Raw genomic sequence first — 21,912 nt, 5'->3', positions numbered from 1 at the left:
CAGAGGCACGGCACCGCTCGCGACTCCGCTGACGTCACCGACGCCTATAATAGACCCACGCCGGCGTGATGACATCAGTTCCGCCCTTTTTTCCGTGCCTTCGAGGCACACGGACGGACGATGACAGTAGACATATACCCAGTATACGCAGTACAAATACCAAGGTAACACACACAGTGTGAAGCAAATGCAACAAAACATTTGAAATAAACAAATACATAATAGAAACTCCGGCATAGAAAAGTGGACAACGGGGAGGCGGGTGGGTCAGTGAGGAATCCACAGGCAGATATAGTATCTACCAGAAAAAGCGTTACCGAAGGTAAGTAACTTGTTCTTCTGATAGATACATCTGCCGTGTGGATTCCTCATCTTGTGAATAGAGTCCCACAGCAGTCCCCACTCCCGGAGGAGAGTGTCCACTCTTCTAGACCAGGAAATCCTGGAGGACAGAGCGTGCAAAATTACCTTCCCTCCTCACCTCGGAATCCTAGCAGATATGCTTCGCGAATGTGTGGAGGGAAGACCAAGTTGCCGCTCTACAAATATCCTCAACAGGCACACCTCTAGCCAACGCTGAGGTTGATGATTTAGCTCTTGTAGAATGAGCCCTTATACCCTCTGGAGGTTCCTTACCGGCCAAAGAGTAGCAGATCTTAATACAGAGGACGATCCATCTTGATAAAGTCCTCTTATGGACCGCTCTTCCTTTCTTCCAGCCAACAAAGCCAATAAAGAGCTGGTCATCCAAACAACAGTCTTTAGTCCTGTCCAGGTAAAAAGACACCGCCCTCTTGGGGTCAAGACGGTGTAATCTCTCCTCCTCCTTGGAAGGGTGTGGGGGGAGGATAAAAGGTAGGAAGGGTAATGGATTGACCAAGGTGGAAAGGAGTCACCACCTTTGGCAGAAAAGCAGCCCTGGTCCTAAGAACCATTCGATCAGCATGAATGGTCAAGAAAGGGGGCTTGTGACTAAGAGCTTGAAGCTCACTTACCCTCCTTGCCGAGGTTATTGCAACGAGGAAAACCGTTTTGTAAGTCAGAAGCCTCATAGGACATTTGTGAAGAGGCTCAAAAGGAGCACCCATTAAAAATGTCAAAACAAGATTTAAATCCCACTGAGGCACAATAAAAGGAGTAGGAGGGAACTTATTTGTGAGGCCCTTCAAAAACCGTAAAACTATAGGAGATTTAAAAAGAGAAGGCTGGTCAGGCAAACAGATAAAAGCCGACAGTGCAGAAAGATAACCCTTCACCGTGGCAACAGCAAGCCCCTGCTGTGCCAGAGAAAGGGCAAACTGGAGAACATCAGATAAATGGGCCCTCAAAGGGTCTATAGACTTCTCCCTGCACCAAGTAACAAATTTAGACCACCTATAAGAATAGATGGACTTAGTGGAGTCACGCCTGGCTGACAAAATGACATCCACTACATCAGGAGGGAGAGAAAAAGAAATCAGGTTGCCCTGTTCAATCTCCAGGCATGAAGGTGTAAGGTCTGGAGGTGGGGGTGTAGAACCTGCCCCTCCATCTGAGAGAGGAGATCTGCCCTGTGAGGGAGACGGAGCGGCGGGTGAGAGGAGAGGTGGAGAAGATATGAATACCACACCCTTCTTGGCCAATCCGGGGCGATCAATATGACTTGGGCCCGGTCTTGGCGAATTTTCCTCAGAACCCGAGGAATCAAAGGTATGGGAGGAAACGCGTAAAGGAGTTGCGAGCTCCAACTCAACTGAAACGCGTCCCCCAAGGCTCCTTGCATCGGATACTGGAGACTGCAGAATGACAGGCAGTGAGCATTCTCGCGAGAGGCGAACAGGTCCACCCGAGGAGTCCCCCACATCTGAAAGATGTTGTGAACTACCCCCGGATGGAGCCTCCACTCGTGATCGGCAGAGAACTGCCGACTGAGACTGTCTGCACGAACGTTCTGAACTCCGGCCAGATGATTTGCCATTAGACAAATCCGATGGTCCTGAACCCAGGACCAGAGACGCAGAGCCTCTCTGCAGAAACACTGCGACCCTACTCCTCCCTGCTTGTTGATGTACCACATCGCGGTCGTGTTGTCCGTCAGGACCTGAACCGACTGACCGCGAAGGGAAGGGAGGAAGGCCTTGAGCGCCAGACGTATCGCCCGCAATTCTAAAAGGTTGATGTGAAGCAACCTTTCCTCTGGAGACCAAAGACCCTTGACCTCCAGGTCCCCCAGGTGAGCACCCCACCCGAGAGTGGACGCATCCGATATCACTGTGGCAACCGATGGAGGAATCTGGAAAGGCTTCCCTTGAGACAGATTGCCTTCCACGCTCCACCAAGACAGATCCGCTGCAGTTTCTCTGGAGATCTTCACTGACTCCCTGAGATCTCCGTTGTGCTGATACCACTGCCTGCGGAGGCACCACTGGAGTGCCCTCATGTGCCAGCGTGCATGGTTGACCAACAGAATACAAGAAGCCATCAGACCGAGCAGGCGAAGTACCTTCAGAACTGGAGCGACCACTCCATTGCAGAACAAAGGAATCATTTCCTGTATGTCGCGAATCCTTTGAGGAGGAGGGAATGCACGACACACAGTAGTGTCCAGTACCGCACCTATGAACAGGTTGCGCTGTGAGGGCACCAGGTGAGACTTGGGTACATTTATCGAAAAACCCAACCTGTGCAACAACTGAGTTGTCTCTTGCAGATGATGGAGCACCTTCTCCGGCGACTCCGCCTTGATCAGCCAGTCGTCTAGATACGGAAACACATGTATCCCCGTTCTCCTGAGATGAGCTGCCACCACTGCCATCACCTTGGTGAAAACTCGAGGTGCAGTAGTAAGACCAAACGGAAGGACCACAAACTGGTAGTGTTGTGACCCAACCGTAAAACGGAGATACTTTCTGTGCGACTTCAAGATGGGAATATGAAAATACGCATCCTGCAAGTCGATCGACACTATCCAGTCTTCTTCTAGCAGCGCTTGAAGAACCTGCGCAAGAGTGAGCATCTTGAACTTTTCCTGTTTCAGGTAAAGGTTCAAAATTCTGAGGTCCAGGATTGGCCGAAGTCTGCCATCTTTCTTGGGGATCAGGAAATACCGGGAGTAGCACCCCTGACCCCTTTCCTGCTCCGGAACCACCTCTATCGCACCTTTTCGGAATAAAGCCAGGACTTCTTCCTGCAGGAGAAGCAGGTGGTCCTCCGAACAACCATCTATGAAGTCTGGAAGAAGCCTTTGTCTGCTCCTGCAGTTTCTAGGACAGTGGCGAGGAGGCACAGAGTTGCTCCAGGTGACCCTGAATTCTTGTCAACACACCCCCTGCCTGAGAGTTTCGTTGTACAGGCTGCCTGTTCGAAAAGGTCTGCTGGGGCTTTTCCGCAGGTTCCTGGGGAAAAGGAATCCAGGAAGCAGGATCAAACCGCTAAGAAAGTTTTCTCCTCAGCCGGTATGGCGCTTAAATCAACTAACGCAACTTGTCTGATGGGGAGGTATATTCATGCATTGATGGATTCTGTCAAGCAGTTGGTTCCGAAAATCCCTGAGGAAGAGAGGAAAGATTTTCAGGAGGTGATATCGGACACTCAGGCAGCTGCAAGACAAGTGATTCAGAGTGGTCTGGACACTGCTGATTCGGTGGCGAGGGTCATGGGCTCTTCCGTGGCCACTAGGAGGGCTGCCTGGCTTAAATCATCGGCGTTCTCTGCAGACGTTCAGTCTGTTTTGATGGACTTGCCTTTTGATGGCCCAGGATTGTTTGGTAAGAAGGCTGATGCTGCCTTGGAACGTTTTAAGGACAGTAGAGCCACTGCAAAATCTTTGGGTCTCCAGTCCAGAGGTACTACTGGAAGACGCTTCAGAGGGTTTGGCAGATCTTCCTTTCGTTCTTACAGACCATCTCAGCAGCAGCCACAACAGCAGCAGAATACGCTGTACAAGTCGTACAGGGGCAGGCAAAGATCCCGCCCTAGAGGTTGTCAAGCTTCCTCCTCCTCTTCCTCCTCCCCTTCCCAACCCCCTGCCAACGCAGCAAAGCAGCCCTAGATCCGCCATTCCGGATAATGTGGGCCCAGTGGGGGGGTCGGCTTACACATTTTCTACAAGATTGGGAATTAATAACATCGGATCTTTGGGTTCTCAATCTTGTAGAGAATGGGTATGCACTTCCTTTCCAGGAATTCCCTCCCAATTACCCTCCTTGCGGCTCAGATAAGGCATCATTGAAGGGTAACATAGGTTCAATAACAGATGAGGGTGAATGAAGAACCTCAGTTAAAATATTTGGCTTATAATCAGCAGTGGGCAGAGTAATGTTCAATAAACTCGCTGCTTTTTTAATAACGGTGTGATAAGGCACCACATCTTTCGACGGTACATTTGACATTGAAGTCAAATCCCACTCAGGAGACAGTTCAAGCCCACTGGCCTCACCCAAGTCCTCAAAAGGATCTTCAGAATCCTGTAACTCCCCTTCTTCAGTATCTGAATATTGATATCTTTCTTCTTCCAGAAGTCTCTGAGCTTCTCTCCGAGATCTTTCCTTCATAATAGAAGTCGATGGATTCGGAATCGACTCCGACGGGGTCGGTGCCGGCGTCGAACACGAAGTCGGATGAGGTCGTTTTATACGAGGTCGAGCAGATCCCTGCTTCGGAGTCGTAGGTATCGGCGTCGATGGAACCGGCGTCGATGGAGTCGGCATCGACGACACCGGAGGTGTCGGAAAATGCCTATGCGGTGGTATAGCCGGCATAAAAGGCATGAAGGGCGCAGGGGCATAAGCCTGGGGAACACCCAAGTTAAAAGCCATAGGACCCGTGGGACCAACAGGTGCACCAGACGGGAACATTGCCCTGGAATAAACTCCAAACATGGCGTTCAGGAACTGAGATGGATCCTGACCTGGAGTCGGAAAATCCGGATATGGACCTCTTGGTTGTTCCTGAGGAGGCGGAGTCGAAACGACGTCGACCTCTTCATCGAGTCCAGGAACCGGGGTCGACGAACCCGCAGGCACCGGAACCTCGACTTCACCAGCCCCCTGCTCCTCACCTTCATCCTCCTGACCAGAAGGATTGGATAGAACTGGAGAATGGACCTGCTTCTGAGACTCGGGCGAATTCGGATGCGAAGCCTCACCAGCAGAGTTATGATCTTCCGATTCCGAAACTTCCACTTCCTTACTCAGAAGTTTGACCTGGGACTTCGGTCTTGAACTAGAGTCCTTTTCTGAGTGATGACGTGACTCATGGCTCCTCTTCTTGTGCTTCTTATTTCGAAGCATGAGCCGAAGACGACTCCGAGCGTGACCTCGAACGAGACCTCGAACGCCGAGATCGAGACTTCGAAGACTTCTTAACTTTCTTATTCTTAAATTTTGCCTCCCTCTCTCGTAAAGCCTTCGGGGTCATCTTCTTGCAGCAAGGGCAATCTTGGACGTCATGGTCGGAACTCAGGCACCAGACACAGCATTCATGCGGGTCGGTTATAGACATTGTCTCGCCACATTCCCCGCAAGCCTTAAAACCAGTCTTCTTCGACGACATCTAAGAAATTAAAGATAGACACAGTAATAGAATAATAGTAACAAAGTTACTGTAAAGCTACAGTACGATCCCAGAAAACCGTTAGCGTCGACGACGCGGAAAAAAGGGAACTGATGTCATCACGCCGGCGTGGGTCTATTATAGGCGTCGGTGACGTCAGCGGAGTCGCGAGCGGTGCCGTGCCTCTGTGACGTCTGAGACCACGTCGGCGCGAAGCTACAAAAAGAATTTCCGAATGTTGCTGACGCAAGGGGATATTCACAAGGTGAGGAATCCACACGGCAGATGTATCTATCAGAAATATATACAGTGAATCAGGTGAACAAGGTGTCTCAACACAATGAATTATAATGCTGGTATCTTGGATGATTGGACGGATTATTTAACAGAGCCACACTGGGAGATGCGCCATCTATTGCGCTGAACGATCTATTAAGTCTCGATCCTCTTTGGTCAGGATCATCTTCAGGACCGGGTTGTCAATGAAAACGGTGCTGATGGGTTCCGTGGGGGCCAAAGCGGCTCAAAGGAAAGGTGGGCGGCCGGCGTCTTGGCAGAACCTGGCTGCGGGAGTAAATCTTGTAGCGGGTGCCAAACGGCTCTGGACTGCGGGGGGATTCAACAATTATGCGGGGGTGGCTGGATTCCGTGGGCGATGCCCGGATACTCAGAAACCTTAAGCTGAATGAAGCAGCAGGAAAGGCATGGACTCGCCACGTCTGTGTGCTGATTGCCTCCCTGACACATAGTAGTTCCATTCTCAATCTGGCATGTAGTTGTACCGGTCCTAATCTGAAAGGAACTATAGATCGCTCCTTTCTTTGCCAAAAAGTTACGGTAAAGTCGTTACATTTCTCTTCCGAGGCCTGCGAGGGGTGGTTTTTGTCTGTTAAGGAGGTTAGAGATTCGACAACCTTGAAGAATTCCTTGGATGAGTTCTGTACTTGAGTGATCCTAAACTCAAAAAATGTCACCTGGGCATCTTTGATGTTATTATAGTAAAGCCTGATGGCTGCCTTATAGGAAACTTATTATGGGATCGAGGTTCGTCCTCCATCCTCTTTCTAGTTTTTCTTTAATAAAGCCAATTGTGCTTAAAACCAAGCTGCCTCATTAGCTGATGTTTTTGGTTTGAGAGTCGTTTTTCGGGAAACCTTATCCAATGAGCAAGAACTCCAGCTTTCCCAGCCGGAGTATGCTTCTTCAACCTTTCCTTGTATCCCGGGAGCAGAGGCAATTAAGCATTTCCTCCAAGCCACTGGATTAAGCTTCGCCCAGTTCCTCACCTGGGTAGTCCCTACTGGTTGAGGATTTTTCCTGCCAGCTTCCCTCAAACTAGGAGAGAAAGGGACGAGCAAGTGATCTGACCACGGCATGGGTACTGGCAGAGATGCAGCTATTTCAGGGTCATTAGAGATTAATGCATCCAATATGTGCCCCTTAATATGCCCGACAGAGTTTATCAATTGGGTCGGTCAAAAGGGTTCCCCTATTTTAACACTTGCATAATAATCATTGCCTGTATCCATGCCAAAGAAATGCAACATATATCTACTTTCTTATGGAGATGGCAAGTCCAGGCTGGGAGGTTGAGCTTCGATCAAAGCACAGTGTGGCCTCGGCTGCGTTCACAGTGAAGCCGACTGAGTCAAAGAGCACAACTGGCACTTTCCTCCGGCATCGATTGAGTCACCATTAGCGTCGAGGCTCCATGGACCAGCGTGGAGCCGGAAAGGGAGATGGAGGAGGCACACTGGTATATTCAGAGGGTCCAATTGGCGGCAGTTCGGGCTGCACTGTTCCCATGAGGCACAGGGTCAGACTGATTTGCATATAGCCATGTCTGAACTGGGGTGGCTGAGTGAACTAAAGAATGGTGATGGATTAAACCCAGATCAGTTGACTGGGGGTGAGTGTTTGATTTGTTCAAACGCTCCGTCCATCATCCCCTTTTGTTTCGCTTTGTTCGCCCTAAGTGTGGCAGGGTATGCTCAGACGTGAGTCCCTTGTTCACTTGGCCACTGGATTCAAGATAGCCTGGCTGATGAGGATTATGAATCCGAAACCGGTCCCAGGATGCTTGTTTCCGGTCCAGGGAAGACATGGCTTGGCAGTTTGGGCTGCACTGTTCCCATGAGGCACAGGGTCAGACTGATTTGCATATAGCCATGTCTGAACTGGGGTGGCTGAGTGAACTAAAGAATGGTGATGGATTAAACCCAGATCAGTTGACTGGGGGTGAGTGTTTGATTTGTTCAAACGCTCCGTCCATCATCCCCTTTTGTATCGCTTTGTTCGCCCTAAGTGTGGCAGGGTATGCTCAGACGTGAGTCCCTTTTTCACTTGGCCACTGGATTCAAGATAGCCTGGCTGATGAGGATTATGAATCCAAAACCGGTCCCAGGATGCTTGTTTCCGGTCCAGGGAAGACATGGCTTGGCAGTTTGGGCTGCACTGTTCCCATGAGGCACAGGGTCAGACTGATTTGCATATAGCCATGTCTGAACTGGGGTGGCTGAGTGAACTAAAGAATGGTGATGGATTAAACCCAGATCAGTTGACTGGGGGTGAGTGTTTGATTTGTTCAAACGCTCCGTCCATCATCCCCTTTTGTATCGCTTTGTTCGCCCTAAGTGTGGCTGGGTATGCTCAGACGTGAGTCCCTTTTTCACTTGGCCACTGGATTCAAGATAGCCTGGCTGATGAGGATTATGAATCCGAAACCGGTCCCAGGATGCTTGTTTCCGGTCCAGGGAAGACATGGCTTCGCAGTTCGGGCTGCACTGTTCCCATGAGGCACAGGGTCAGACTGATTTGCATATAGCCATGTCTGAACTGGGGTGGCTGAGTGAACTAAAGAATGGTGATGGATTAAACCCAGATCAGTTGACTGGGGGTGAGTGTTTGATTTGTTCAAACGCTCCGTCCATCATCCCCTTTTGTATCGTCAAGGGCAAACACGCCAGTGTTACCCTAGATGTGATGCACTTGCACCTTAAGTTCAGGTTCGATTTTTTTTCCCCTCATTGGCTTACCGCAAGACTAGGTGCAAAAACAGACCTTGGTGATGACTTCAGCACCTTCTGGACCGGAAACAGGACCAGGACCTACCCTTTGACATAGACTAGTCACGTAGCAGAGTCCTCAAACACTTGGTGACATATAGCTTCATCTCATTCTCTCATATGACCTTCCATTTTATCAACACTCAGTCACTGCAGGCCGTAGACTTGTGCTTTCTCCCCAGGCACCACAGGTAAACCTGAAGATCCATCACAGATATTTGTTTGAGAAAGTCCTTGGTTTCAATCCTGTCATCTTGGGAGGTGATATTTCCCTTGCACACTGAAAGTTTTTGGGTTGAAAAGTTGTCTCAGAGATGAGAGGTAGTTCCAGATCCGTAAGAAAGGAACTAACGTTTGCACACAGAAGTGGCACCTATATAGGCCCCACATGTCCTTCTAGAGTGGAAGGCGTTAGTGTGGAGCCCGACGGCGCCACCTATCGGCACACAGAGTAACTTCTCAAATGTTTCAGCATCTAATTTCACACCTGGGGAATATTCAAAAGGTGAGGAATCTGCAGTTAGTGTCTATATGGGACAAGCACGAGGCGTGGTCCTATATGCAGCTTCACACCCTCACTTACTGGGTGAAAAGAAACCTTTATGGAGCTGCATGATGTTACCTAACAGATGTGTGGCAGGATTGTTATTAAAAGTTCCAGAACTAGTCTAACCTCTGGGGAATACTCTAACAGTGAACAGCATGCGATTAAGAAAATGTTTTTATTGCTGACTGGGACACTATAGCTCTTTGTTCAGAAGAGAATCCAAATAAACAATATTGCTTTTCTTAAGTACAATGCTCAACTTTGTACATCTTCTTAAGATGTCACAAAGAATAAGCAATTTCTCGCTTTCTTCCCTAAATGATTACATATTCATATCATAATTAATTTTGGCAAAACAACTTTTAAGTGTTTTCGCTTTTATGAGAGACACCTGCCACAAACTGCAGGAACCTGCTTCATACAATATGCTAATCCCATTTTGGAACCTAATGCATTATGAACTCTCTTTGCAGGCAGACTTTGGATTAGAACCCGGAAGAGCTTAGCGCTGTATGCTATCTAATGACGAGGTGCAAAAACCCCTGCAATGCTACACAAAGTACTAAAGCAGACTAAGCCTGTCTCAGTGAAATGACAGCATGGTGAAGAAAAATATCTCTTGCTCTAAACCATACGTAGTTAAACATCACTTTAAAGAAATATCATATTCATGAATGTAATGAAAAAGAAATCAGCTTACATATTTTCTTCTACGATTATTATGCCTTTCTTGCCCTATTTCTAGTAATTTCTGTGCTGCAGAATGTATTGCTCCCTATTAAAAAATTGCCTTCACCTTCACTGTGTCAATTTCAGCACCTTACAAGGTTTCATTGTTATGTGACAAAATTGTGTTTTTATTACATGGAGAATGCAAGGCACTTGCCCATAGCTTGAGCAAAAAAGCGGACTTCTTATACTGCATATTTAATGCCTGTAGCAGTTTGATGTGTTCGATGGTTACCCATAACTGAAACTACTGTGATACAGAATTCTTATTGCTTTTCTTCTGGTATGAAGTCTGTTAATTCTAACATAATGCCCCATTGACTGCATAATATACAATCAATGCAGTTTCAAAGGGTGGACTACTGGTATTAGTGCTCAATGCGTCAATAATGTATTAGGTTTTAAAACCATTGAAATCACTGCACTAGGTGACTGAACATGTCAGAAATACCAGAGAAAACGATGTCTAACAATAACAAATACTGAGATGACAGAACTCAAAAAATTTAAATTAGAAATTAACGGGGAGGAAAAGATGCGCAAATAATGTGGAGAAATACTGTGTAGAAAATGTTCACAGAGTATAGAGCTCATAAAAGTGCATATAAATCATGTTAATATGTGTACTTGTTGGAAGGCTAGTTCTCAGAGGGTGTCAAGGATCTGCATGCATCTTTGTAAGCGAAGTATCTTCTAAATTGACTAATTTATGGTAGAGTTGTTTCACAGAAATGCAAATACATGGCAAAACATGAATTTACCTCTTCCTCCTGTTCATTCATTTCACTTTCATTTCCAGACTGTTCCTCTGTCTCTGCCCCACCATCATCTTCATCTTCATCATCATCATCTTCCAGATTGACTCCTTCTGACATGGAATGTTTAGAATCTTTGTCATTAATGAGACCTTAGGGACATAAAACCAAGGAAATATTAACCGGACGACTCACACAGTCTAAAGCTGCTCTAACATTGGATACAGCATTCAGAATGCCGGAATTCAAAATATATAATGTTAGGTTAATGAAAAGACAAACAAAAAAAGAGGGGGCAAGTCGCATGAAAAATACGAAAACCAATTAAAACTTATGCGTAACGGATTTCAACAGATACTTAAAGAACAGCACATGTGAACAATAATTTTGCACAGACTTACTTCTAAATGGTTGGACAACCAGCAAGAAACTTGTAACTATATAGAAGAGAGTCCAGAACAGCATGCAGGTTTAACACCGTGAAGGGCTGTCTGTGTTTGGAATGATTGTTTAACAGGTTGAAAGGTCCATTATGCACAACATTTTAAAAGCATCCTCAAAATTACAGGCAAGGCTGGTTTGAAGAAGAAATTCAAGAGAGGGGTGATGTGACCAATCTATGGATTGACTACGATTCCGAAAACAAGGGTGATCAAGCCCATTTAGAACAGTTCCCACCGAGTAAGACTTCCACAAAGAACATACAAATAAAATAATTAATAGGTGTACTTGATGTAGGAAAGTATTCCTATTGACATGGTTACTGCCCACTTTTTTCCTGACTCTGATGCATCTTTGGCTGAATGTTCTGGTACCCAGGTTCCCAGTACCTGTGTACTTTCCCAAAACTGTACCATTGTTTCCAAAATTGACACACTGCTGGAAAACATGAAAGTCCCTTGTAAAAGGTAACACTGGTACATAAGGCCTTGTGACCGGTGTGGGTCTAAAGGGCTTTAGCACGTACTGTGCCGCCCTAGGAGACTACACACCTGCACACTGCCGCTGCAACCTGCATGTTTTGGTGCAGATAAAAGGTAGGAATCTACCGGATACACATCCCTGTGTGCCAGGTCTACTAGCACTGCGAGAGGCATAGGTAAGATACCCTTACAACAGGCCTTACAGTCCTAAGGCAGGGTGCACTAAGTCTTGTGAGGGCATAAATGCATGAGCAGATATACCCCTTTAGTGTCTAAGTCCATTCTTATAAATGATATGAGCACAGTGAAGCCATACTGACTACATGGGATGGGAGCTTCTCAATACAGGTTCCATACCTCCATGATGGTACCACCAAATTCCCACATGTTTGGTACTAAACAGCTCAGATTAATAAGCCCATACGGATGCCAGTATTAGATTAATTAATAAATGCACTCAAAGGGCACCGCAGAGGTGCCACTGCAAACCTACCAAACCCCTAGTGTGTGCCTGACTGGTTTGCTCCAGCCTGCCATCTGTAGACATGTTTCTGACCCCTCTGAAGTTGGAGCCTTTTGCTCTCGTGGGTCAGAAGCAAAGCCTGCTTTGGAGACTTAAGACACCAACTGACTTGGCCCCAGCCCTACCAGCCTGTCTGCAGCCCTCAAAGATCCTGCTACAGAAGAGCGACTCGCTCCGCAGCCCAGTTACCTCCAGAACCCAGGGAGGGCTGCGTGCCTCCTAAAAAGACTCCTGATCTCCCGTGGACATCGGACCTGTCCAGAAGAAAACCAAATTTAAAGACCAAAGCTCTGCCTGTGGAACCACAAACTCAACCACCTCTGAACCAGACTTCCACGGCCCAACTCCAAGAGACCCACCAGTTCTGAAAAGGTTCCCCCGTAATCCTAAGCAAAAGTCACTTGAGGGTTGACCCGTACCAGACTCCAGGTCAATACTGGCAGCCTTTGCATGATGAATCTCCAGTCCCCGCCACCCCCCCCCCCCTTTAAACCGCGACCGCGCTGGTAAGCTGATTTCCGACATTAAACAACACCCTTGTACCCAGAGCCCCATGTCATTTGTGGAGATCTGCCAATGATGTCCCGACGCTCCAGCTAATTCCAAATTACGTGCGCAGATGTAGGTTTCTATTGTCCAGCCACCTGGTCTGAGCCTGCAGCCATTCAAAAAGGGGGGGTGGTGATGGACAGAGTATCTGAATTAAGCAGAACACTCCTACCCAGTCAAAAGATCAGGGCTTGATCCATCACCGTTTGTTAGCTCACTGCACCATCCCAGCTCAGAACCCGGCTATATGCAAATTAGTCTGTCCCTGGCCCAGTGCATCATGGGAACAGGGCGAACCAAACTACCAAGCCAATTCTTTACTGGGAAGGAAACAAGCTTCCGGGGACCGGTTTCTGGCATTACAGCCGTCTTCGGCCCGGCTTGCTTGAATCCTGATGGTGCAGTGAGCAAGGGACTCACATCTGAGCATACCCTTCCACACTTGTGGTGGCTAAAACGATTCAAAAAGGGGGGTGGTGATGGACAGAGTATCTGAATTAAGCAGAACACTCCTACCCAGTCAAAAGATCAGGGCTTGATCCATCACCGTTTTTTAGCTCACTGCACCATCCCAGCTCAGAACCCGGCTATATGCAAATTAGTCTGTCCCTGGCCCAGTGCATCATGGGAACAGGGCAGACCAAACTACCAAGCCAATTCTTTACTGAGAAGGAAACAAGCTTCCGGGGACCGTTTTCTGGCATTACTGTTGTCTTCGGCCCGGCTTGCTTGAATCCTGATGGTGCAGTGAGCAAGGGACTCACATCTGAGCATACCCTTACACACTTGTGGTGGCTAAAACGATTCAAAAAGGGGGGTGGTGATGGACAGAGTATCTGAATTAAGCAGAACACTCCTACCCAGTCAAAAGATCAGGGCTTGATCCATCACCGTTTTTTAGCTCACTGCACCATCCCAGCTCAGAACCCGGCTATATGCAAATTAGTCTGTCCCTGGCCCAGTGCATCATGGCAACAGGGCAGACTAAACTACCAAGCCAATTCTTTACTGGGAAGGAAACAAGCTCCCGGGGACCGGTTTCTGGCATTACAGCCGTCTTCGGCCCGGCTTGCTTGAATCCTGATGGTGCAGTGAGCAAGGGACTCACATCTGAGCATACCCTTCCACACTGGTGGTGGCTAAAACGATTCAAAAAGGGGGGTGGTGATGGACAGAGTATCTGAATTAAGCAGAACACTCCTACCCAGTCAAAAAATCAGGGCTTGATCCATCACCGTTCACTGGGATGGTGCAGTGAGCTAAAAAACGGTGATGGATCAAGCCCTGATCTTTTGACTGGGTAGGAGTGTTCTGCTTAATTCAGATACTCTGTCCATCACCACCACCCTTTTTGAATCGTTTTAGCCACCACAAGTGTGGAAGGGTATGCTCAGATGTGAGTCCCTTGCTCACTGCACCATCAGGATTCAAGCAAGCCGGGCCGAAGACGGCTGTAATGCCAGAAACCGGTCCCCGGAAGCTTGTTTCCTTCCCAGTAAAGAATTGGCTTGGTAGTTTGGTCTGCCCTATTCCCATGATGCACTGGGCCAGGGACAGACTAATTTGCATATAGCCGGGTTCTGAGCTGGGATGGTGCAGTGAGCTAAAAAACGGTGATGGATCAAGCCCTGATCTTTTGACTGGGTAGGAGTGTTCTGCTTAATTCAGATACTCTGTCCATCACCACCCCCCTTTTTGAAATTATCTGAGCCTGCAGCCAGCCATTTTCCGATTTCAAGGTTCTCCATTTGTTTGCACTGGGCACCCATTGGCACTCTGCACCCAGCTCCCCCAGTGCAGCTGAGGGTAGAAGTCTGGTGCTGCCTTGCCCCTCCTCCTCCCAATCCCCCTTTGTGCTTAACTTATACCCCAAGAGATGGGGTAAAAAAAGTGTTCTACTTACCTGTAAGTAGCACCATTTCGATTGCCCCCTTTCTTCATGGGATAACATACTCTACTTTGACCTCTTTAACCGGCCGCCCCACAGTCGCTGGTGGTGCAGTGAGGCCACTTACCTGAACCTTGCCTAGTACTGATTCTTCATGCAAAAGTTAAATATCGTAAATTGTTTATTTACCTGCATATTGCTGATTGGGTTTCCTCCCAAAGGATATCATTGTATTGATTGAAAAATGCACTATGTCCACTTTTTACATCGAAAAACAGCGATACTGGAAAACATATTTTACTGCAACAAAGTATGTTTGGCTCTAATAAATAAATAAACGAAAAGTAAGATTTTTCTCCAATTTAGTAATTGACTTTGTGTAATCATTTATGGCCTGTGTGTGTACAGCAAATACTTAGCACTGCCTTCTGATGAGCATAACTGCTTGCCCACACTACTCCATGAGAGAGCATTAGTATTTTTTACTTTAGTCTCTGTAAAGCCTCTAGAGATCCACTAGACTCTGTGCATACTATACCTTACTTTGGTATAGTATACACAGGGCCAGCTTCCTACACTTGGTACTGCAATACTATTTAAGCAGATATTTCTTAAAGAAGTGTTTGCTGCCAATGAGCTGTTACTTTTGACATAATAACCAGAAAGAGAAATTACACCACAGATTTCAAAATATCCTCCTCGGTTTTTATGTGCACGCTTTTGGTATGCAACCAAAACACAACAGGTCCAATAAATGGTAGGTTTACAATATTTCACTGCAGCTGAGAATAAATACAGATCAGACACAGTCAAAATGTTTGTCTCAGACCAACACCAGGACAATCAGCACTGCCTTTTCTCATGATAATTATGTTTTCTGGCCTTATTGTATCCTTTACGAATTTCCTTTATGTCTTCTCTTTTAGTTTTTCTATTTTTTATTCTGGTGAAATGTTCCGCAAATTGCTCCAGCAAGCAAGATTGATAAGTTGCGGGTTTCATGGCCAAGGACAAAAGAGAAAATCATTGATTTGTTAATGGAACAGGTTTTCGTCACGGGTTGCTTTCATTCACATGTGACAAAGGTATAGACAGAATGTTGTTAATTCATTCTCTAAAGATCTGGAAGGCAGACCATGCCCATGAGATCCTTCTTTCCAGAATATCTTTCGAACACAGGAAGTGAATTGCAGGGAAAAGTATGTTCCCTGCAAGGTGAACAGGCAACTACATGGATCTGGTACAGTAACTATTTTTTTCATGCTAATCTAGCATGTGTACAGATGTCTAGGCCTGCCCTTGAAAATAGTAGGTTCTGGACTTGTCCTGAGACCTGAAGGAGTGTACGAAGTGTGCCCTAATTTATTATAGGTATCATAGGTTATATGTACCTTACTACAGCTCATTTGTTTTGATTGGCTGCATTACATAAAAAGGGAAATACCGCTTCCTATGGGCATTTATTCTTTAAAAAAAAGGAACACTGGGAACCTTGGCAAGGATGAAGATAAGTTATGTTGATGAATTTAATAAGAGTACACAAAATAGAAAAACTGAATCAGTTAATTGCAAGAAACGTACATACAAGAGACACAAGCAAAATAATCAAAAGGGACTCCACATTAATCATACAATGTAGTTTATCCTTCCACACTAATGTGTAGACTGGGAATGGACCATGTCAAGGTAATAGATGGTCCTTTTTTCACTCCGTTTCAGTTTTAAACTAGTCCTCAATTTTTTAAAGATGTACCCCGATGCATTTTGGGAGATGTGGATTTGTTTAATCATTTCCATTGAATCTTTTCACCTTTATAACTCACCAACTTTTGCATCTTATTTTCAGTTCTAGGTCAATATATAACCACATTATTTCAATTTATCTATGCACTGGAAAATATGGGTTTTGGCTGATTCAAATGTTCAAAAAGAATTTTAAACATTTAGGGCTATCTAGTATTTAAAAGACATTGGATTTCATAATTTCCTTCAACTGACGGCACTATAGCGGGCACTTTAGGAAACATTTCTTTTGTCACATTTCATGTAATTTCCCTCTAGGAATGCATGTTACATTTAAGCCAATTCTCTCCTATCATGGGCAAGGGACAAAAGAAACAAGAAAACATCCTTGGCCTGAAAGAGGTCTTAGTTGCAGGTTTTACACCAGGCCCCAAATTTTCTCCAGTGCGCAGCATAGACCTACTTTGTAGAATGACGCCTGGATGACATCCACAACCTCAGGACGCAGATCAAAGGCAGTTAACTACTGCAGCCCAATCTTCACGCATAGAGGTCTAAGATTGTGCTGGTTTGGGTGCAAAACATGTCCTCTTGCTGTAGCGAAGATCCTTCCACAATAGTAGTATGATCAGAGGACAAATGCTCATGGACACGTTTTCCAGGTACCACACTCTCATGGCCTAATCCAGAGCCGCTAGGTTGACTTGGGTCTGGTCATTCTGAATGTTTAGAACTCTGGCAGGAGAGGCTGAGCAGGAAGACGTACAGGAGTTCTGTGCTCCAATCTAGCCTGAACAAGTATCCTACATAGATCGTTCTTTGGAACGCCAGTACGCAGAAGCCTCTACACTACACATTCTCAACATTGCAAAAAGAGCTAGGGGTCTCTACACGGAGAGAATATGTCCTGCGCCACCTCAGGATGAAACCACCATCTGAGATCCGCCAGGCATAGCAGGCTGAGTTCGTAAGACCAGACGTTCAAAGAACCTACCAGCTGGTTCAGTATCAGGGAAATGCCCTGGTCCTCCAGTCAACGCCGGAGGTGAAGTAGATCTTGGCAGAGGACCCAGGATCCCACTTCTCCCTCGTTGTGGCAGTACCACATGGTGGCAAGCTTATGTGTATTTGTAAGACACGCTATAGCCCACAACCGTATCCTGTTGCAGAGCAGGTGTGTATGGCTAGGTAGGTTAATTGAAAAACCAGGTCTTCAGCTTTCTGTGGAATTCAAGAAGAGAGGAGGATGTTCTGATGTTGAGCGGGACGCCATTCAATGATTCAGGAGCAACGTAGACGCACAAGTTACTTACCTTCGGTAACGATATATCTGTAAGAAACAGTAGTTAGTATTAGATTCCTTACCTTAGAATAACCCCAGGCGTCAGACTGGATCCGGAAACTTTTGCGTAGCAGTACCCTTGCGCGTCGGTAGGCGTCGTCTGCGGCTCCGCGCCCGTCGTCGGCGTGACGTCGCCGGAGTACTTAGACGCCGCCCTCGCGCGCCGACGTCAGTTCTTATACACAGCTTTTCTGCGCCAGAAAACGCAGAGCCATGATAAAAACCAACACTGGTGCCAAAAAAAAACTAGGGCCCTGAAAGGGGATGACCTTAACCCTAGATATATCGTTACCGAAGGTAACTAACCTGTGCATCTGAAATAAACAGGTTAGTATTAGATTCCTTACCTTAGAATAGATACCCCAGCAATACCAACCCCGGTGGTGGGTCTGCGAACCAATGAACACACCAGAAAGTCCTGGAGAACGGAACGGCCGAAAAAGCCATCTCTCCTGACTTGGCTGTCCAAGCAGTAGTGTCTTGCGAACGTGTGCAGCGAGGCCCACGTAGCTGCCTGACAGATGTCCTGCAAGGGGACTCCCCGGCCCAGGGCAGTAGTAGCCGCCGTGGCCCGTGTGGAATGGGCACGAAGCCCCACAGGAGGCTCCTTTCGAGCCAAACAGTAACAAGCCTTGATGCACAAGACGGCCCATCGAGAAATGGTTCGTTTGTGCACCGCCCGTCCCTTCTTAGCGCCCGCGTAACCAACAAAGAGTTGGTCATCCACCCGGAACTGGCGTGTGCGATCCAAATAGAATGAGGCAGTACAAAAGCGGGTGGTGATGGACGGAGCATCTGAACCAATCAAACACACACACCCAGTCAACAGATCTGGGTTTAATGCCTCACCGTTCTTTAGCCCACTCTGCCACCCCAGTTCAGACATGGCCATATGCAAATCAGTCTGACCCTGTGCCTCATGGGAACAGTGCAGCCCGAACTGCCAAGCCATGCCTTCCCTGGACCGGAAACAAGCTTCCTAGGACCGGTTTCTGGCATTACAGCCGTCTTCAGTCAGGCTTGCTTGAATCCAGTGGCAAAGTGAGCAAGGGACTCGCGTCTGAGCATACCCTTCCAATTTATGGCGAACAAAGCAGCAAATAGAATGAGAGCGCACGTTTTGGTTCCAGACGGTGGAGCCTTTCTTTCTCTTTCGAGGGATGCGGAGGCGGAAAGAAGGTGGGCAAAGTGATGGACTGCCCGATGTGGAAGGCTGCGACTACCTTGGGCAGGAATGAGGGTCGCGTCCGCAACACAACTTTGTCCGGATGGACTGAAAGAAAAGGAGGCTTAGAGGAAAGGGCCTGGAGCTCACTCACTCTCCTGGCAGAGGTGATGGCAACCAGGAAAGCGGTCTTCAGAGTAAGGAGGCGAAGAGGACAGTTATGAAGTGGCTCAAAGGGAGCGCACATCAGAATAGTGAGAACAAGGTTCAAGTCCCACTGATGCATCACGAAAGGAACTGGAGGAAACATATGGGTGATGCCCTTCACAAACCTATTTACAATGGGGGACTAGAACAAAGAGGGCTGATCAGGTAGCCTTAAGAAGGCGGAAATGGCCGAGAGGTAGCCCTTCAGAGTGCCCAGAGCAGAGCCCTGCTGGGCAAGAGAAAGAAGAAAGAGGAGAACCTCTGAAAGAGGGGCAGAAAGTGGGTCCACAGCCTTTGCTGTGCACCATGCCACAAACTTATTCCACCTGCAGGCGTTTACCGATTTTGTGGAGGGACGCCTGGCTGCCAGAATGACATTACAGACTTCAGGAGGCAAGTCAAATGGCCTCAACTGCCGCCGCTCAATCTCCACACATGTAAGTGGAGACTGGACAGGTTCGGGGGGAGGACCGTCCCCTGCTGCTGCGACAGAAGGTCCTCCTGAAGAGGCAGACGAATCGGGGGATCGACAGACAGGCTGAGTAGCTCGGGATACCAGAACCTCCGTGCCTAGTCCGGAGCCACAAGGATGACTTGGGCCCGGTCGTGCCTGATCTTCTTCAGCACTCTGGGCAGAAGTGGTATAGGCGGAAAGGCGTACAATAGACCGCAACTCCACTCGTGACGAAAAGCGTCTCCGAGCGAGTGCCGCCTTGGAAATTCCAACGCGCAAAACTGATGACATTGCGCGTTCTCTTCTGTGGCGAATAGATCTAACCAAGGCTCTCCCCACTGCTGAAAGAGGCCTTGCGCCACGTCAGAGTTCAGACACCATTCGTGATCCATCATGCACCGACGGCTGAGTTTGTCCGCCCTGGCGTTCAGGGAACCTGGCAGGTATTGAACCACCAGGGTCACGCCCTGATGTTCCAGCCACTGCCAGAGGCTCAGAGCCTCCTGGCATAGGGTCAAATCAAATTAAATCATACACATTTGTAGAGCGCGCTACTCACCCGCTAGGGTCTCAAGGCACGGGGGGGGGTGTGGGGGGTAGTCTCTACTGCTTGAACAGCCAGGTCTTGAGTTGTTTCCTGAAGGAGAGGTGGTCCTGGGTCAGCCGTAGGTGGGTGGGGAGGGGGTTCCATGTCTTGGCTGCCAGGTAGGAGAAGGATCTTCCTCCGGCAGTGGTTTTGCGAGTTCGTGGGACGGAGGCGAGGGCGAGGCTGGCCGATCGGAGCTGGCGGGTGGATGTGTAGAATGTGAGGCGGTTGTTGAGGTATTTGGGGCCCATGTCGTGGAGAGCCTTGTGTGCGTGGGTGAGGAGTCTGAACGTGATCCTCTTGCTGACGGGGAGCCAGTGCAGGTCTCTCAGATGGGCAGAGAAGTGGCTGTGACGGGGGTTGTCCAGGATGAGACGTGCCGAGGCGTTCTGTATGCGCTGGAGTCTTTTCTGGAGTTTGGCTGTGGTTCCAGCGTAGAGGGTGTTCCCGTAGTCCAGATGGCTGGTGACGAGGGCCTGGGTGACCGTCTTCCTGCTTTCGGTGGGGATCCACCGGAAGATCTTTCAGAGCATGCGCAGGGTGTTTAGGCAGGATGACGAGACGGCGTTGACTTGCTTGGTCATAGTGAGGGAGGAGTCCAGGATGAAGCCCAGGTTGCGTGCGTGGTCCGTTGGCTTGGGGGCGCTGCCCTGGGCCGGGGGCCACCAGGAGTCGTACCAGGCGGAGGGGGATGGTCCCAGGATGAGGACTTCCGTTTTGTTTGAGTTCAGTTTCAGACGGCTGAGCTTCATCCATTCCGCGATGTCTTTCATTCCTTCTGGGAGGCTGGTTCTGGCGGTGGTGGGGTCGTTGGTGAGGGAGAGGATCAGCTGGGTGTCGTCTGCGTAGGAGATGATGTTGAGGTTGTGTTGGCATGTTTCCAGCTCTCCGGGAAGGTGGCGGATGCGAAGGAGCTGTTAATGATGTCCCGGAGTTGGGGTGCGATGATGGAGTCGGCTTTGTTAAAGATGTGGTGTGGACAGGGGTCGGTAGGGGAGCCGGAGTGGATGGTGTTCATCATGCGGGTGGTGTCTTCGGTGCTGACCAGGCTCCAGGTGCAGAGGGTGGTGGTGGGGGGCGTTGGTTCGGTGGTTGGTTGCGTGGTCTGTGCGCCGAAGCGGTTGTGTATCTCAGCGATCTTGCGGTGGAAGAACGAGGCGAGTGAGTCGCAGAGGTCTTGCGAGGGTGTGATGTCGTTGTTGCAGGCGCTGGGGTTGGAGAGCTCTTTGACTATGCTGAAGAGTTATTATTATTGAGTTTTATAACGCGCCTGGTTACCCTTGGGCATCCCCGTGCTCATCCAGAGAGAAACACCAAAGCAAGAGACACAGACATTTAGGCAGGAAACAAATGAGTTTTTAAAAGTTTACGGAACCGCAGAGTGCTCGCTTCCAGGCGCAGATGCAGGGGGAGGGAATTCCACAGTGTAGCCACATTTATGGAAAATCTTCTGCCACCGGTTCTTGCCTTCCTGACCCTTGCAACTTGCAACAGATGAAGATGATCTGAACGAAGGGCACGGGAGGACTTGTAAAACTGAGCCATATCCCGCAGGATAGGAGGACCTTTCCCCTGCAAAATTTTTTGGGCCAAGCAGAGTGCCTTAAATTTCACCCTCTCCCTGACAGGGAGCCAATGTAGCACCTTCAACGCCGGGCGAGCTGACTGACGCCTGGGAAGGTCCGTCAGGAGACGGGCCGCCGCATTCTGCACTTGCTGCAGTTTGTTTAAGGTGGCTTCTGGGGCCCCCAAAAACAGAGCATTACTAAAATCCAGCCGTGAGATGATAAGACCCTGGATGAGTAATCTCCTGGCTGCCACTGGGAGGAGCGGTAGAATCTTACGAGCTGACCGGAGCAGACCGAAACACTTGCCAGCGGTCTTTTTGGCGTGTGTCTTAAAAG

General features: G+C 48.3%; 1 protein-coding gene across 10 annotated transcripts in view; it reads right to left on the bottom strand.

The window, feature by feature from the left end:
* UPF2 (UPF2 regulator of nonsense mediated mRNA decay) overlaps window positions 1-21,912 on the bottom strand; it is a 1,696,571-nt gene that overhangs the window by 458,240 nt on the left and 1,216,419 nt on the right. For all 10 annotated transcript variants that reach the window (XM_078674159.1, XM_078674161.1, XM_078674162.1 and 7 more), the window contains one exon: window positions 10,635-10,780. In XM_078674159.1, coding sequence (XP_078530285.1) covers window positions 10,635-10,780 — 146 coding nt within the window. The remainder of the gene's footprint in view (window positions 1-10,634; window positions 10,781-21,912) is intronic.

Source organism: Lissotriton helveticus, chromosome 1_1 (genome assembly GCF_964261635.1).
Source record: "Lissotriton helveticus chromosome 1_1, aLisHel1.1, whole genome shotgun sequence".
NCBI classification, from domain to species: Eukaryota; Metazoa; Chordata; class Amphibia; order Caudata; family Salamandridae; genus Lissotriton; species Lissotriton helveticus.
The sequence above is the reverse complement of the archived record's forward strand: the minus strand, read 5'-3'. Positions and strand labels throughout refer to the sequence as shown.